Source organism: Bubalus bubalis, chromosome 19, assembly GCF_019923935.1.
Source record: "Bubalus bubalis isolate 160015118507 breed Murrah chromosome 19, NDDB_SH_1, whole genome shotgun sequence".
In the NCBI taxonomy this organism is placed as follows: domain Eukaryota; kingdom Metazoa; phylum Chordata; class Mammalia; order Artiodactyla; family Bovidae; genus Bubalus; species Bubalus bubalis.
The window spans coordinates 13318184-13337217 of NC_059175.1; the positions used below are offsets into that span (position 1 = coordinate 13318184).

General features: G+C 37.2%; 1 protein-coding gene across 14 annotated transcripts in view; it reads right to left on the bottom strand.

The window, feature by feature from the left end:
- Window positions 1-19034, bottom strand: part of ERBIN (erbb2 interacting protein) — a 132583-nt gene that overhangs the window by 23183 nt on the left and 90366 nt on the right. For 10 of the 14 annotated variants that reach the window (XM_025270455.3, XM_044932499.2, XM_044932497.2 and 7 more), the window contains 4 exons: window positions 9916-10015; window positions 6189-6310; window positions 4412-4585; window positions 3167-3352 (listed from right to left, as the gene is read on the bottom strand). In XM_025270455.3, coding sequence (XP_025126240.3) covers window positions 3167-3352; window positions 4412-4585; window positions 6189-6310; window positions 9916-10015 — 582 coding nt within the window. Of the gene's footprint in view, window positions 1-3166; window positions 3353-3504; window positions 3705-4411; window positions 4586-6188; window positions 6311-9915; window positions 10016-19034 lie in introns of those variants that run through there. The other 4 variants (XM_044932498.2, XM_044932505.2, XR_006546616.1 and 1 more) reach the window with 3 other exon arrangements.

A 19034-nucleotide genomic window follows, 5' to 3' on the forward strand; every position in this document is an offset into this window, starting at 1 on the left:
TTGTCCCATGCAATTTACCATCGAGTGCTCTTGGCACACACAAAGAGACTCTGCTGTCAACAAGTATTAATAGAAAGATTTTAACATTGTATATAACAGACATAAAATCAGATCTTCTGCAGTTTATTTTTAGCTAATATAATGAAAATAAATAAAAGGTCTTAAAACAGTATTCTATTAGAAATACTAAGATTTCTAAGTGCTTTAAGTGTCATAATAAAATATGAACTGAAATCAGAAAACTATTTCAATAAAAAGGCCAGACAGTAAATATTTTATACTTTGCAAGCCACATGTTCTGTTTCAACCAACCAATTCTGCTGCTGTGGCATAAAAGTAGCCACAGAGAATATGTAAGCACATTACCATGGCTGTGTGCCAGTGAAACTAAATGTCATCTCATTTTTCCTATTTCACAAAATATGCTTTTTCTTTTGACCTTTATTCAATGTTCAATAATGTAAAGCTGTTCTTAGCTTGCAAGCCATATGAAAATAGGCAGTGGGCCAGCTTGGGGCAAAAGGCCATAGTCTGCCAACCCTGTTCCAGACTCTACTACAATGGATTTAGACTGTTAAGTAGTTAAGGGAGAGAAATGTAAATTGGGTTTAGTCTTCAAGGGTAAGTTAAGAGGTAAATAACATTCTGAGTAGAGGGAAACATGGAAATAAGAAAATGTATAGCAAGTCAGCTCCATGAAGCTGAAATTTAGGAAAAGGGGCAGGAGAGACAGAAAAGGCAGACTGGATTGCATAGTAAAAGGTTATGCTCTGAGTATGAACTCAATTAAGTACATGCTGGTCATTAATGAAAGTTGCCAAGCTAGAAACTCACAAGGCAGATTATCTTTTAAAATAGTAACTCTGGTATTAAAGGTTTATGGAAAGAGAGACTGGCAGAAAGAAAACTGGGTATAGCAATAGTCTTGAACAAAAGACTACACCTGTCCTGCAATAGCAGTAATAGCTAGTATAGAAAAAAAAGAACTGGGCAGAAATTTTATTACCATTAACAGAACTTGACTGGTACAATGAATACAAACAATGAGATAACAGGACGAGGAGGTTTGTCTCAGCCTTTTGGTATCTGCAGTATCTAAACTCAATGGCACCCCACTCCAGTACTCTTGCCTGGAAAATCCATGGACAGAAGAGCCTGGAAGGCTTTAGTCCATGGGGTCGCTAAGAGTCGGGAACGACTGAGCGACTTCACTTTCACTTTTCACTTTCATGCATTAGAGACGGAAATGGCAACCCACTCCAGTGTTCTTGCCTGGAGAATCCCAGGGACGGCGAAGCCTGGTGGGCTGCCGTCTATGGGGTCGCACAGAGTCGGACACGACTGAAGCAACTTAGCAGCAGCAGCAGCAGCATCTAAACTGCTGACCAGACCTTCTTCTCCATGAGACTATATTATAGCTGGGCTTCTGCAAACTCTAGTCTCCTAAATCTCCCACCACCTTTCTGTTTCCTTTGCTCATGTCGATTAATCTTCCTGCAGTTTGCTCATATTCTTTCCTTTCTTACTCTTTCCCCCAGCTACTGCATTTTTTCCCAATGGTTATGTTTATTTTAATTAAAACTTTTTATTTATTTTGACCATGCCCCACAGCATGTGGGGTCTTAGTTCCCCAACCAATGAGCAAACCTGCGTCCCTTGAATTGGAAGCATGGAGTCTTAACCACTAGGCCACCAGGGAAGTTACAATGATTATGTTTAATGTCGATAATTCCGCTAAAAAATGTTCAGTGGCTCCCCAAAGACTATAGTATAGAACATTAAGTCCAGACTTCTCAGCATAGCTATCAGGAAACAATCTACTCTACTAATTTTATTTCATTAACTATATCCCCTAATATATTTGGTCAGATGGTCTGACCAATGCTCTTTCCTACATTTTCTAAAGGCGGTTCTTTTGCTCTCATTATTCTTTTCACATTTCATTCAATTCTCCTATTTCTGTTAACTAAAATACTTCAAAATACAAGTTAAACGTTTCCTTCACCTCAAAGCATCTGTGGTTCTTTATAGCCAGAAAATACCTTTCTAAATTTCTATAAAACTTAATACCTCCAGCAGTTTATGAGGGGAATGTAGAATGGTGCAATCGCTTTTGGAAAACTGGCTGTTTCTTAAACAGTTAAACATGGAGTTACCATACAATCTAGCAGATCAACTCTAGAGGAAAGAGGATGTATTTTTTTTGGGTATAAACTATACCCAAGAGGAAAGAAAATATATATCCACACAAAAACTTGTATACAAATATTCAAAGGAACCTCACTCATCATTAGAGACAAAATGTGGAAATAACTCAAATGTTCATAATGGATGATGACAATGAAATATACAGACATTAAAAAAAAATGGATGAAGTACTGATCCGTGCTACAATATGAATAATCTTGATGACATTGTGTTAAATGAAACAGTTACAAAGACCACATACTGTATGATTACATTTATATGAAATGCCAAGAACAGCCAAATCTAGAGGCGAAGACTACTAGTTGCTCAGGACTGGGGAGGAGGATATAGACGTTGTAGGGAGACAACTAAGAAGTACGGGCTTTCTTTTAGGGTAATCAAAATGTTCCAAAAGCATTTGGGGTGAGGGTTGCACAACTTTCAGTACACTAAAAGCCACTGAACTGCACCCTTTATTTAAATGAGTGAGTTGAACAGTATATGAGTTATACCTCAATAAAGCTGCTTTAAAAAAAAAAAAAAAAAAAGCTTTTGTTGATCCAAGGGAAAAATCTCTTTTAAAAGTCTCAGATATTCAAGAAAAAAAAAAAAAAAACTTTACAATCAATGACAAATGCCTAAATAAGTCAAATAACTGACTTATTATTTGGTAAACCAACAGCAACTTTTTCATTTTTAAGTTACCGAGATTAAAGCCAATTGCTATTATAAGTTTTACAGAATTAGAACTGCCACAATCTAACTTAAATAGTAAAAATTTTTATAACCTCTGTACTCCAATGTTGAAGCTTAAGTGATAAATGAGTGGTAAACAAATATGATGAAATTTCTCAATGGCAAAACTGTATAAGCATATTTTCTGCTACTGGTATCAGGTTTCCCCTACCTTTAGTTAGCAACAATGAAATGTTAAATTCTTATCATTTAACATTACTCCAGAATAATCATAAAGCCATACCTCAAAAACATCATCATGATTAACAATATGCTTCAAGTTCTCAGAGGCTTTCACATTTGCAGTCACTGGCAGATTTCCAGAACTGACCTCAGCTTCAGGTTCATTGGTCTTCTGTACAGAGTTTCCTATCATATACTTTTCTTTTTCATCAGCTTTGCTTCTTACTGGAGTGATACTTTCAGAAGTCTAAGCAAAAGAAAAGATAAAAGAACTCACATTCTTTACACCTATTACTGTATTAAAGTTCAGATGAAAATTTAAAAGTATATTCCCATTATGGGTAAACTGAAGATGTTTTAAACACGGAAATCTGTAGCACTGAGAGAGAAAATGCTCACTGTGGGAACAGGCAGTCACAAAGGTCCATGAGCCACATTAAACTTTACAATTTAGCTAAGGTTCCATTTCATCCTAGAAGGTGCAAAGCTGGTATTTATGAGTGAGTCACTTGGCATGTGCAAACTCAGGAAGGCTCGATTTTTTTCCTGCTCTTTGTGGAATGAATAGAAACTTCAGTGACAGGATAAAACTTCTGTTTCTGTGATACAGATGCAGAGGGGAAAGTTCATTAAAGGAACACACAATTTAGGGATTTGTGTAGGTTTCAGAAACATCCTAGGGAAACATCAATGATCTGTCACAGTAATTACATTTAAAATGAAAACTGGGTAGAATGGATCAATATTACCAGGGGAAAAAGCATTCCTATAACCATGAACTTTCTGACATTCATTATCTTATTCTTTGTTCAGGCAATGTTAGTTCAAAAGCTATGCTGACACTCTCCTGCCCATCTGGACAGTCTGTAACCACAACTGAAGTGGTAATAATAGCATTTCAGTTTGCTCACTATGAGAGCTTTTAGTTCAGGTATGTGAAAACTCTGGTCACCTGATGTGAAGAGCTGACTCACTGGAAAAGACCCTGATGCCGGGAAAGATTGAGGGTAGGAGGAAATAGGGGCAGCAGAAGATGAGATGGTTAGATGGCATCACTGACTCAATGGACATGAGTCTGAGCAAACCCTGGGAGATAGTGAAGGATACGGAAGCCTGGCGTGTTGCCATCCATGGGGATGCGAAGAGTTGGAGATGACTGAACAACAACAACAATGTGAGAATACTCCCCAAGTCTGGGAGTGTATTTTGGTGTATACAAAAAGGATCATTATATCAATTATCATTTAAAAATTTTAAAGAACTGGAAATAGACTTTAGTCAATGTTTTTAAATTGAGCTTTCTAACCTTCACACCCACATCATTATTTACAACTTGCTGATCTTCATGTGGTTTCAAATCTTTTCCAGAGTCTTCATTAGTCTCTTCATCTTTTAATCTATGTACAATGGTTTGAACAGTTTTGACCATATTCTTAAGCTCATCCGGATATGGTGTTGGATATCTCTTCAAATTTCCCTCCTAGAGAAATAAAATAAGAGATAAATTAAATTATCTCACAATTCAAAGTACAGGTATTTCTTTTTTAAAAAAATTTTTATTGGAGTATAGTTGATTTACAATGTTGTGTTATTTTCTGTTGTAGAGCTAACTGAATCAGCTACACCTATACACAGATGTACTCTTTTTTAGATTTCCCATATAGGCCATTACAGAGTGTTGAGTAGAGGTCCCTCTGCTATACAGAAGGTTCTTATTAGTTATCTACAGATAAATATTTCTAACATCAATCTCAAAATTTAATCTATAGTCCATCTTAATTATACTACATACCTAGCTCATAACGTAACTGTGAAGACAGATGATAGGCCTTTGAAAGCATTTTAGATCAATAAATGGATGGTTTTATTGATAGTAAAAAAACAAAAACTTCACAGTTACAGATTTCAATGTTTTAAAAGCTTTTTTTAGTAGACTTAAATATATTCCATTTGGAGATATATGGTATGGATATTGCCAACACTGCACTTGGCTTTGAAACAGATACATGTTTTCCAGCTAGATAATTATGCAAACAGACATAAAATTCCTACATTATGATGCCTTATGTGCCAGAAACCAAATACCTCTAAGATCAGCCTAATCATCATTTTCTAGAATTCAGCCAGCTTTATTATACAAGGGAAAAATAATCACATCCATAACTAACTTGGAAATGTGTATTTGCTACTTCTATTACTACAACACGGTCTCATAAAGAAACAAAATGTTCCCCTCAAAGAGTTGTTCATCCCTTTAATATATAAATAAATAATTAAAGAAAGGAAAGGGAGAAACAATAATCTGTTTTGCTCTTATATTTATGTACACTATGAAATTTGTTTTTTATTCACACAATTTTATATTATTCTCAAATACTTTCACATCATAAATGTAGTGGATCAATAAAATTTCAAGCGCCTTGAGGGTAAGGAATGAAACAAATACTTCTTTGTATCCCTGAAAATAGCACAGATGAGCTATATGCTGCTGCTGAGTCACTTCAGTCGTGTCCGACTCTGTGCGACCCCATAGACGGCGGCCCAACAGGCTCCCCCGTCCCTGGGATTCTCCAGGCAAGAACACTGGAGTGGGTTGCCATTTCCGTCTCCAATGCATGAAAGTGAAAAGTGAAAGTGAAGTCGCTCAGTCATGTCCGACCTTCAGCGACCCCATGGACTGCAGCCCTCCAGGCTCCTCCATCCATGGGATTTTCCAGGCAAGAGCACTGGAGTAGGGTGCCATTGCCTTCTCTGAAAATAGCACAGATGAGCTATATAGTACCTAATAAATGCAGGCTTCCCAGGTGGTGCTAGTGGTAAAGAGCCCGCCTACCAATGCAGGATACAGTAGGAGACACAGGGTTGAGAGGATCCCCTGGAGGAGGGGTCCCCTGGAGGTGGGGTCCCCTGGCAACCCACTCCAGGATTCTTGTTGGGAGGATCCCATGGACAGAGGAGCCTGGCAGGCTTATGGTTCACGGGGTCGCAAAGAGTCAGACACAACTGAAACGATTTAGCATACATGCACCCAATAAATATCAGGGGACTTGTTTAAAATTTGAAGGAAAAAAGAATAGACTCACTCTGGGAGGTGCCTCCCTTTCATCTTTGTCTTCATCACATTCAAATGCCACTTGAGCTCGCTGTTTTCTCTGTTCCTCCCACAATGAAGGATTAAAACTTTCATTATCTGATATAAACATAACTAGAGAAAAACAGAAACAAACAAAACCCCACTATATTTTACTATAATTATGAAAAACTATTACTTGTTCATAATTTTATGAGATGTTCATTACAATAAATCAAGACTGGTCAATGTCAGCAGTTATAAATGCTACACTAACAACTAGGCTGTATTTCTAACATTTCTTCACAACAGCAATCACACATCTTTTCTTTCTTAAAGCTGATTTGTCTTGTTTTTTTATGAGAAAGACTTCTGAAGAGAATACAATATAATTAGCACACTATAGTTATGTAATTGTGTGTAGTTCCCTACAAAAAATAACACAGTAATACACAAATCATTTCATCCAAGTTTGGGCATTCAGAAATCTCAATTCCAATATTGTTTATTATGTACTAGAAGAAGGGAGTTAACACAGAAAAAGGGAAATACGTTGGTAAAAAATGACTACCCTGATGGCCCCTACTTGCATTAAACATACATAGTTTGACTGTGTAAACAAAGTGATTGCAAGATATTCTTTATATCAAAACTAAGGAAAATTTAAAATTTAACAAACTCAACACTTACATATCCTGCCTGCTATCTGATACAATATTAAAGACTTAACAGCTGTCAAAGTTTTTTGCTTCCTCTTAGGCAATGAAACAAAAGGCAAGGCTTAAAAAATCGATCCATTTGACCAATGGATTAATATATATCATTATATATTAATCCATTATATATTAATAATGGATTAATATATAATCACCTTAAAGAAGTTTGTGCAATTAAAAAAAAAAATCACAACTTATTTTCTGCCCATTAAAAGAAAACGAAAGAGATTAAAAGCACCTTTTTAGTTAATAGAAAAACAGAAAACCCAAATACAGTCAGTTTGATTATTTCCACAAAACCGGCATAATTGTCATTTATTTTTAGTCCTTCTTTTGGGCTTCCTACCCTTCTTTAAGCTCATATCCACAGGAAGAATACCATGAAACCAAATACTAACAACAGGAATAAAACTTTATTTACCTTTTTATTTGTTTTAATTACTCAGTTCAAAATTTTTTACTTGCTTTGTGTTGTTGCTTAATATTAAATGAATTACAGTGTTAGTTTGTGCAACGAGGTTCAAATTCCTGGGAAGCCTTCCTGACATACTTTTTGTGGTATACTCGGAAAGGCAAGCAGAGCCAAGCAGTTTCCAACAAAGTCTACTTCCAAGATTGAGAGAGAGGATTTCCCCTCCCATCTTAGGGTTGTTCTGTTACCAGAAGGATTCTTGAAGAGAATCTAATAAAACACTACAGATGTGTGACTTTGTGCAATTCCCTACAAAAAGTAACATGGTAATTATATAAATATTTCATTCAAGGTTTGGCACTCAGAACTTGTCTTCCTAATTCCAATACTGTTCATTATGTACTAGAGGTGGGGATGAGGGTTAAGACTCCCAATCATCAGCCCAGCCCAAAGATCTCTTAGAGTTTTCGATTATATCAAAGCAATTTTACATCAGAATTTTTTCAGAACCCCAAGGAAAGTAACTTTTACCATTCCTCTCACTCCTGTCAACTTGTGGTCACCTATACTTTCTACCCTTTAGTATAAATCTCACATCTTTTGAGATTCAGGGCATCAGGTAGTAACATTACTTTTTCTGCATTTTAGAGGCCACTAGATCTGATCACACTGGCATATTCATTCGGAATTCTAGCATTTGCATAGCATGTTTCTCTCTACCTATATGTCATAAGTGAAAGTCACTCGGTTGTGTCCGACTCTTTGCGATCCCATGGACTATACACAGTCCACGGAATTCTCTAGGCCAGAATACCGGAGTGGGTAGCCTTTCCCTTCTCCAGGGGATCTTCCCAACCCAGGGATTGAACCCAGGTTTCCCACACTGCAGGCAGATTCTTTACCAAATAAGGCACCAGGGAAGCCCAAGAATACTGGAGTGGGTAGCCTATCCCTTCTCCAGCAATTTTCCTGACCCAGGAATCGATCCAGGGTCTCCTGCACTGCAGGCGGATTCTTTACCAACTGAGCTATCAGGGAAGCCCTATCTACCTAAGACCTGCCAAAATCCTGAATGATGACAAATGTGTGACGACCCCAACAATACAATACAATTTCATAATTTCTTGATGTCCTCAATTTCAATGTCCATCTGCATCTCACCCATGTGATTCAAAATCATGGTACTCCTCAAGACCTTAGCTTGTGTAATACCTGACCACTCCACTTGTCCTTCTAAATCATTCACTTATTATTGCTGGTAAGTGTTGAGTTCCTTAACCTCATTTCCTTTTCTTCCTGTAAAAGAATTCTTTTACTCCCTTCTCTATTCACCTTAGATTTCATGACATATTATTTGTGCCACTCTCATCTTTTTTCCCCCTTTCCTTAAGTCATACCTACCCAGTAAATCCTGTAACATGGTATTTCAATCACCTACCTTCTGAGCCCTGGAATTCAACCAGAGAAAAATGATATAACCTTGTGGTTTAGAACCACTACAAATTTATGGTATTCCTTACTCTTTGTTCCATCTTTAACACTGCTCAGGAATTCATTCCAAGTCAGCCTGCTCTCCCACACAAAATCACCACCACTTACCTCAAATGCCCTTCCCCCAACCTTTTCAGGCAATTTTCTCTTTGACTTAACTGAGAAAGTAAATATAATAAAACCCCTCAGACTGATGCTGCTCCCCAATATCCTGTTAGTTATAAATTTATTGTTATATGGATCCATTCTTTCCATTTTCCTGTTTAAGACTGATTCCTCTAACTAGGCTCAAGATACCACACCTTCTCTTTCAAATTTATCCATCATTATCCCCGTCACATCATGAGCTTCTTGAAATTAAGTATTTAAAATCTTAAATACTTAGATCTGGGACTTCCCTGGCGATCCAGTCATTACAAGACTCGGTGCTTGCAATGCATGGGACATGGGTTCAATACCTGGTTGGGGAACAAACACCCGACATGCCTCAAGAAGCAGCCAGGGGTGGGGCAAAGACCTTAAATACTTAGATCTAACACAATTCCTGGCACGTGTGTGGTAATAAAAATAGAATGAATTAAATGTAAGAGTCAACTCTCAAAGTATGAAAAATTCCACCTTAAGCACATTGTGTTTTCTGACTCATTTATTTCTCAGACACTGTGATAAAGGAAAATGCTTCTCTTTCGGTTAAAAACAAATTCAGCTGCCTGACCATACAAAATGTAGTTTCTGATTCAGTACTGTGAGTATACTAGTTATAGTGCTCTCATAATACCCATAGTGAAATACTTTACACATGAACTCTAAGGGGACTCAGAATATTATGAACTTATCTCATACTTTTCTGTTGAAGTCTCCCCACACTAAAACACATCTAACAAAATCAAAGGAATCATTTAAGGAAACATGGTATAGATATACCTCTAAATTCAACTATATATAACTCTGAGATGCTGCCTTATTTTCCCATTTTCAGAGAACTTCATTAACCAATTCTCTAAATTTTCTTCAAACTAGTAGGTCTTTGAGACTTAAAATTCAATTCACATCTTTGCTATACTTTATCAGTTATTTGTGTTTTTTTTTTTTTTAAAGAAAAGAGATTCTTAAACTCCTACCATCCTCAGTTCTTGGCTGCTGAGGGAACATGTAGTTAGTAAGCACCATTTTCTGGGTCTCTGAATCAGTCTCTTTTTGAAGAGGTATCAGGGGTTTGGACTAGGGAAAGAAAAGAAATATTTAATTTTCAATAATCCTATAGCAAATACATATCGAGCAATACTTCTGAATAAGTACTCACCATTTTTTCTATTAAGTATCAATGTGTAGGTTACAAAAAATTTTAATATACATAATAAAACTGTAAACATTGATTTGAAACCTTGTACAAAACTAAAAAATAAAATTTAGCTTTTAATACAAAGCAAACTCATACTGTATTGCAATTATCACTATCAATAGTTTTAAAAGTTCTCATATATTAAGTATGTTACATATATCTACAGTCCAATAATTACGTATCGCAGTGATTTTAGTAACACCAAAAACTAAGCCTCTTCATTTTATGTTATTTTGCCCCTACTAGCATTCCCCTTAGAGAAGATGCTTTTGCAGAAACGAGTTAAGAGGTTTAATCTAGTTATTTGCAGGGTTTATTTTAGCTGAAAACAGAGTACAAACAGTAGGCTGTAACTTTTTCTCTTCTCTCTTATCCCTGTGTCTCCTTTCTCCATTAATGCAACACCAAGTTACTCACGGGCAGAGCTGGAAACTCCAATTATTTCAGATCTCATTTTTCCTTACGACTTTTCCCCTAACTAGTTATTAAGTGTTCTCAATTTACTTCTTAAAATAACTAATATTTTTGCCAGCCTATTGACCTAACATTCTACCAATCTAAGCCTTGGCTAACTCCAGACAAGCAGGAACAATCCAATTCTCCCCTCAACCTGCCACTCCATCAATTAAGTCTTTGGACTTACTCTTGTGAAAACTGTGCCGCTAGCTAATGTCATCCTATAATCTTACTCCCATTCAGACATTTCCTCTGTGCCCCTATCCTTGTTCCACAGTAAAGATACTGCCCTGTGTCTCAAACATCATCAGTGAGAACTTTCTTGGCCTCCTCAGATAATAGCAATGGTAGATGCACTCCCTTCCCAAAGACAGCACTGCCCTGAAGCCTTTTCAGATACAAGTTGCTGCTTCTCCCCACTGCATAAATCCTAGTTCAGTAGGTGGAGATAGTTTACAAATGCTACAAGATCATTACTCCTCTTTCAAGTATAAACACCCCTTCTTTTGAGAAAGATTAAGCCCTGCTTCACTCAAGCTCCTTTCCTCATATATGTTTCTCAATGACCTTCTAGTAGTATCCAACTTCTTCTGACTCTTTTATGCCAAATCCTTCAATAGTAATGGGTAATTCTATAGATATAAAAATGACACAGCCGTACTGTTAGCCCAATGATTTCTCAGTAGATGAGAAGTGGGTTGGAAGAAGCAAAGAAGTCTACTTAGGTGGACATATCAAAATTATCTGGGAGGGACTTCCCTGGTGGCCATGTAGTTAGGATGTTGGGCTTTCACTGCTATGGTTCAATCCCGGGTTGGAGAACTGAGATTATGCAAGCTGTGTGGCATGGCAAAAAAAAAAAAAAAAAAAGAACACAACTAAATTTAACTACACAGGTAGTTACATAAAAGACAAAGTTAAAAAAAATTATCTGGGAGGGGGAATTCTCCAGCAGTCCAGTGGTCAGGGTTCTGGGTTTGATCCTTGGTTGGGGAACATCACATGTTATGTGATGTGACTAAATAAATTTTTAAAGGTAAAATTTATGTTAAAAAATTATCCGAGAGGCTTCTAAAAAACTAATCACACTCCTAAAAAAGTTCAAAATTAACTGTGGCAACGGTTGTACAATTCTATGAATATATTAAAACCTCAGAATTATGCACTTTAGGTGAGCTGCACAGTATGTGATTTTTATTTCAATAAAGGCACTATAAGAAAACGAATCATCTTTTATTGAGAGCAGACAGAAAGAGATTGAGAACTATTTATTCCCTAAATACTTAACTCTCCATTCCCTAAATACTTAACTCCAATGATCTATTTCATTTTGGATACTCATTCTACTCCTTTGTCATAATTTCTCTAATATAGCCTGTTAAATGTTCCTTCTCTGAAATCTAAAATTACCTGTTCAACAAGTATTTTCTAAGTGCCTCCTATATGCAAAGCACTATGACAGGCACTAGGTACAGAGTGGTGAGCAAACCATCTTTACTGATTCTATAGAGCTTACAGTATATGAGAGGAGGGACAGAGACAACAAAATAAACTACAATACAATGTAAGAGCTAGGTAGAGAGGGTACAGGGTGCTAAGAAAACACAAAGAAGGAGGTATTTGCTTACCAATCTTGAGTGATGAGGAAAGCATTCCTGAAAGAAAGCTCTCCTTGATGAGGATGAATAGACATTAACAGGTAAGAAGAGGAAGAAGAGGTAGGACGAATGCTCCAGGAGCACAGAACTCATTTGGGGAAATGAGAATAATGATGTGAGGGGAGGAGATAAAACTAGACAATAACAAGACTCAAGGATCAGCTGAGTTATAGTGTGGTTCTGAATGAATTAGGGTGATAGAAGATTAGGCGCTGTGGCAACACTGGAGGAAGAGACCTCTCAGGAAGCTATCTCAATGATCTTAAGTCAACACTATCCAACAGAAATACAATATGAGATAAAAAATGAGAACCATAGATAATTTACAATTTTCTGGTAGCCACATGTTTCTAAAAAGAGATTAAATTAATTTTGACAATGTATTTAATCTAAACTTATTCAAAATACTGTCATTTTAGTGTGTAATCAATAATAAAAATTGTTGATTGATTTTACACTCTTTGTTCATACTAAGTGTAGAAAATTTAGTGTGTATTTTACATTGATAGCACATCTCAATTTGGACTAGTCACAATGACTATTGTTTTGGACAGTGCAGGTCTAACTGAAAGATGATGGTGGACTCTATTTAAGGGAAGGAGGAGCAGGGATAAAGCAAAGCACAGAAACATCTGATATATTAATATTTAATGGTTAAGCCTAGACAGGTGATTCACTGCACTGAATGGTTAAGCCTAGACAGGTGATTCACTGCACTGAAGTATAGGGAGAATCAGTAGTTAAGAATTACATTCTCAGATCTCTGTCTCCAGCAAGTACTTTTTACTGACCTAGGGAACCCTGGAAAAGAAAAAAATTTGAAGCAGAAGATGTAATGTTCAGCTTTAGGTTGGTTGAATTTGAGACATCTAAGGCGCAGTGTTAAGCAGTGAGTTCATGAAGTTAAGGAAAGAGAACTGGGCTGAAGACAATTAAGAATAATGATGATATAGTCAGTAACTGGTATCCGTAGCTCAAATGGTAAAGAATCTGCCTGCAATGCAGGAGACCTAGGTTCGATCCCTGGGCTGGGAAGATCCTTTGGAGAAGGGAATGGCTACCTACTCCAGTGTTCTTGCCTGGAGAATCCCATGGACAGAGCAGCCTGGTGGGCTACTGTCCATGGGATCACAGAGTCAAACACGACAGAGCCACTAACAGTACTAAGAGAGTCAGTAACTGGTACAAAAAAAGTAAATAAACCAGAGCCTAGAGCACCATGAGGGGCTTCAACATAAAAGATACTGGCAGAAAAAAATTCCTGAAAAGGAAACTAAGGAGTGCTCAGTCAAAAGACAACCAGCAGAGCATGTAACACAGACTTCATGCAGACTCCTCACTTCATTGGTCCTACCTACTTGCTCATCAATCCCACCAAGACTGTCACTCTCTTCAACTTTCAACTTTATCACTATCATTCTTTCCTGTCTTCGCTTCTCTTTTCATACCTCACCTTATCTCTTTATAACCAATTTCCTGCCAATTACCAAGACCTCCTTGTTGCATCAGCCTTCTCTTGCACCTGGGTTGACAAAGTACAACCCAGAATTATTCCAACTGCATGCTTTCTCTATATCACACGGTTGAGCAAACTCGTATTAACAACAAGATTGTGGTAAAAACTTCAAGACTCCCAATGCTGCTTGAAAATTCTTCCAAACTTCCTAAATTGAATTTTGAAGAAGACAGTATCTTTGAAAACAATTTTTAATAAAAATAGGATTCAAGAATTGCTAAGAGTTTGGAAAATGTTACATTCTAAGAATTTTACCACGTACATTTTTAGCCCTTCCTCTCACAAACTTCACACCCAAGATCCCTTCAAGAATGTAAGAATACTTGCCAGAGCTTTTGATTCCATCAGCTTCCACTCCAGTTATCCATCACTCTCTAATATCCTTAATCCCAATCTCCATAGAGCCTCTTTTCAACAACTAATAAACATGCTCTCTTACCTTGCCCCTAGTTACCAATTTCTTTCTGTTCTATTCCTTTTCTTTCTTATCCAACCTTCTTAAAAGACTAATCAATAACCATAGGTTTCCATTCAGTCATTTATTTATTCCTTAAACTACTTCAATCTGGTATTTGACATATACTTCTAAAACTGCATTAGCTATTGCCAAGGTAAGTTGGCAAGATAGGTATGACTTGCCAAAATATAACTGATGTTTTTCAGACTTCATTTGAACTAACCTCTCATTAGCATTTATCCTGTTGCAACTCCTTTCTTCAGGCCAGCTGTTTCATCCTTATCTTAAAAAACACTGTCATATAGTTCTCTTTCTACCTCTATAGCCACTCATTCAAAGCCTAGTAACTTGTTTGCCACTTAAATGTTAGTATTCCACAGGATTAATCCATCCCTAACATTAAAAAGAGAAGGAAACGGCAACCCACTCCAGTATTCTTGCCTGGAGAATCCCAGGGACAGATGAGCCTGGTGGACTGCCGTCTATGGAGTCTCACAGAGTCGGACACGACTGAAGTGACTTAGCAGCAGCAGCAACATTAAAAAAATAATTTGACAACAATCCCCTTTGAGAAAATAATAAAAAGCTATGAAACCACCCCCAAGAAAAAGTGATTCAGATGATGGGCTGATATCTCTTCTCATGCTACAAGTCTTCTATAAATCTTACAAATAAAAGGAATAAAACATATAGCAGTACTGTGAAAAAAGAAATTAGGTCTTCAAGAGCAATTTTAAGAAATCCTTGGAGGTTAAAAATTAAAAGAATGGAGAAACCAAGAGCACAGAAACCTTAGTTTAAAACAAGGTGGCAGGTGGTGGTCATGGTAGTGGTTCAAGGTCACTCGAATTGTTCTCTGAGTGTCAACTCGATATACCAAAGGTGCTTCAAACCCAATAAACCTGACCAGAACTTAATACCTTTATATAAACATATTTCCTTCTCTTGTGGTTCTCCGTTATGGAATCAGTATCCACCTAGTCACTCAGGGTACACCTCTGAGGCTGATCTTTGCCTTTACTCCTTTTCTTCTCACATACATGCATTTTCCACACATTCTATTGATGTGATGTTTAAAGTTATGTCCTAAATACAGTCTTTTCACTGGCTCTGTCATCACCGCTTTACTTCAGCCAACATTTTCTGTTGACCTGAGTATGGCAATGGCCTTCAATAGGCCTTCCCGTTGGCATAACCCCTGCTAAATCCATCTTCCATAATGCAGACCCCAAAGCCTTTCTAATAGATCCATCTGACCATGCCACTTGCCTGCCTGTATGTTACACAGGTTCCTTATCTCCTATAGTAGTGCTGGCATGCATCCCAGGATCACTTCTCTTAAACTGATTACATATATGAATAATTGATTATAACTATAATGATCAAACATTCAATTTGCCTGGGACATTCCTATTTTTACACTTACTATTCATTCTGACAATTATCACAGAGGACCTTTTCACTATCAAGTGTCCTAGTAAAGCCAATAAATTACACTGAACCTAAGCACAACAATTTTCCTCTGAGCCTAAATATGGCTTTAGAATCCTTTTAAAAATTATAATTTATCAAAGTTGACATGTAAAATTTAAAAAATCTGTTTGTCATCCTTGATATATAATGCAAGTTCCTTTGTATGGCATATAAGATCCTCCATGACCTGGTCTGTGTCTACCTCTGGGGCCTCATGTCCAACTCTTCCACCTTACAGGTTATGCTCTAGTCATAAAACCACTTGTAGAGACACTGATCACACTGCTTTACTAATAAGTGCTTAGGCTGCTGATATCCCTTCTAACCAGAACACTCTTCCTCTTTCGTCGTTTAATACTATTACTCTCTTGAGAAGATTTATTCCTCTTTTAGGCACAGCAAGCATTTCCTCCTCTGGGAAACTGGCTTTTATATCCCCAAGTGATGCGCCCCTTCTCTCATCCTGAAGCCTATCAAGTCTTTTACCATACTGTATTAAAACAATTTTCTTAGTATCCTTATTTGGCCCATCTTAGTTTGCCTGGCATAGAGTAGTTGTTCAATAAATGGTTCCTGAATAAGAATGACAAAATGAATGAGGGATGAATGATCAACTGTTCTGTTTGGACCTTCCAAAGACTTATGACGGAGAAGGCAATGGCACCCCACTCCAGTACTCCTGCCTGGAAAATCCCATGGATGGAGGAGCCTGGAAGGCTGCAGTCCATGGGTTCGCTGAGGTCGGACACAACTGAGCAACTTCACTTTCACGCACTGGGGAAGGAAATGGCAACCCACTCCAGTGTTCTTGCCTGGAGAATCCCAGGGACAGGGGAGCCTGGTGGGTTGCCGTCTATGGGGTCACACAGAGTCGGACACGACTGAAGCGACTTAGCAGCAGCAGAGACTTAGGAAAGATTATGTTACTGCATGTACTGCCTATAGGTTTATTTTCTTCATGGTCAGTGAAATGTCCAGAAGCAATTTATTTTCATAATTTATAATCAAACCACTTTCATATATTTTTCTCCCCTACATTTCAACCTTTTACATGGAAATGACTACCTCATACTGTAAGGGAGGTTTTATAGCCACATCACATACGTTTTACTATTTATTACTTTGCTAGACTAGGGAAAACAAAGCCCCACATCATCATAATTTTAAAAGTAATTTACAAATGAGGTGCAAGAAGAGGTGAATGAGAGAACACTGTACAGATGCTATGCTATTAATTTCACCTTAATAAGTCATCTGGCACAATTTTCTGGCACAGATTTATCCACAGCAGTTCTAATATACTAACAGTTCAGAGTCCTCAAGACCAAGAGCCATGTCTCATTCATATTGTTGTAATACGTACTTGAGCCAGAGCCCAGCAGATGTTTAAACATTTTGTGAATCTAGCAGCTAAACTTCTTATCAGACTTAAAATGTAAATATTCAAGTAAGAGAGATATACATATATACACACACATGTATATATACATGAACTGACACATTTAATAGATGTAGTAATCACTTGTGTTCAAGTTCTAATGAAAACAAAAGTATCATCATTTTAATACTTCTTTCTCTAATTCATAGAACAAATAGATATACAGACTGATTCACAAATGTGCAGCAATATCAACTTAAGGTTTTTAAGATATTATTAAGAGTTAGGGGGAAAGGGTTTCTTAGTTAAGAAGTTTAGACAATTCTGAAATATAGACAAGAGGGTTTCTTTACTATCAGAACACATCAGGGTTGCTAACATAATCCAAAAGAGGGATATAACATGTCTCCCAAGCAAATTTGATGATGGAATTTAGGACTATCATATGAGACTTGTGTATCTAAGCCTTCCATGGGAAAACACAGCTTTAGATAAATCATAAAGTATTGCTCAAACACTAAGCATTAACTTATTAAAGGAATCAGTACATTTTATATTCTGTTTTGTTTAAAAACATTTACTAGTAAGAAATACTTTAGAATAGATACAGAAAAAATGGTTTCCTCATAATTACAGATGAGGTAGTCCTTTTCTTTTTGTTCAGGACCTACAATCCATTATTATGGTGACATTATACAAGAGATTTCTTATCCATTAAAACAAGCTTAACAACAGTCTACACAATGAAACTCAGCTAGGCTACTAAGATATGTTCATTGCCCCAGCCTTCTTTCTTTCCATGCACTATAATACACTTAAATCAAACTTTAACCCCCACCATTCCACTAAAACTATTACTCAACATCAATAACTACTTCTATCTTAATAAATCCAATGGCCAATTAGCAGTCTTCATATACCTAATTCATCAACAACACCTGACTTAGTTGATCTTTCCTGAAGTACTTTCTTCATATGTCTCTCTAGATAACACATTCTCTTGTTGGCTGGTGCTTTTAATTTTCTTTCTGGGATCCCTTTCATTCCTGAATTCAATGTTTGACCTTCTTCTCTATCTTTTCTAGTAATTGAATGTATTTCCATGGTATAAAATTCTCTTTGCACAATGCTGACTCCCAAATTTTATCTCCAGCCAATACCTGAGTTGCAATTATAGATACTCAACTAATGACGTTCATAAAATCAAACTATTAACTTTATCCCCAAACTTACTCCTCTCCCATCTTTCCTATCTCAGAAAATGGCAACTCCAATATTGGACTTCCTGAGGTTAAAAACCTAAAAGTCATACTTGTTTCAGTTCTTTCTCTGAAGTTCCACATTTAGTCCATCAGTAAGTCCCTCTGGCAATAGCTTTCTTAAAAATGCATCCCAAATCGAAGCTCTCCTCACAATCTCCACTCCTATCGTATTAGGTGAAATCCAGCAACATGTCCTTCTAAACTAACTGCAACAGCTTTCTTACTTAACTTTTGCTTCCAATACAGAATATCCCACCCTCACCCTCAGCACCCACAGTCTATTCTTCACAAAGCAGCCAGAATGATCTTTTAAAAATGTAAATCATATCTCATTATTTCCTGGAATAAAATACTTCAACAGATTTCTTTCTGCTGCTGCTGCTGCTGCTAAGTCGCTTCACTCGTGTCCGACTCTGTGCGACCCCAGAGATGGCAGCCCACCAGGCTCCCCCGTCCCTGGGATTCTCCAGGCAAGAACATCGGAGTGGGTTGCCATTTCCTTCTCCAGTGCATAAAAGTGAAAAGTGAAAGTGAAGTCGCTCAGTCGTGTCTGACTCCTAGTGACCGCATGGACTGCAGCCTACCAGGCTCCTCCATCCATGGGATTTTCCAGGCAAGAGTACTGGAGTGGGGTGCCATTGCCTTCTCCAAGATTTCTTTCTACCTCAGAGTAAAACCCCAAGGGATTAGCCTACAAG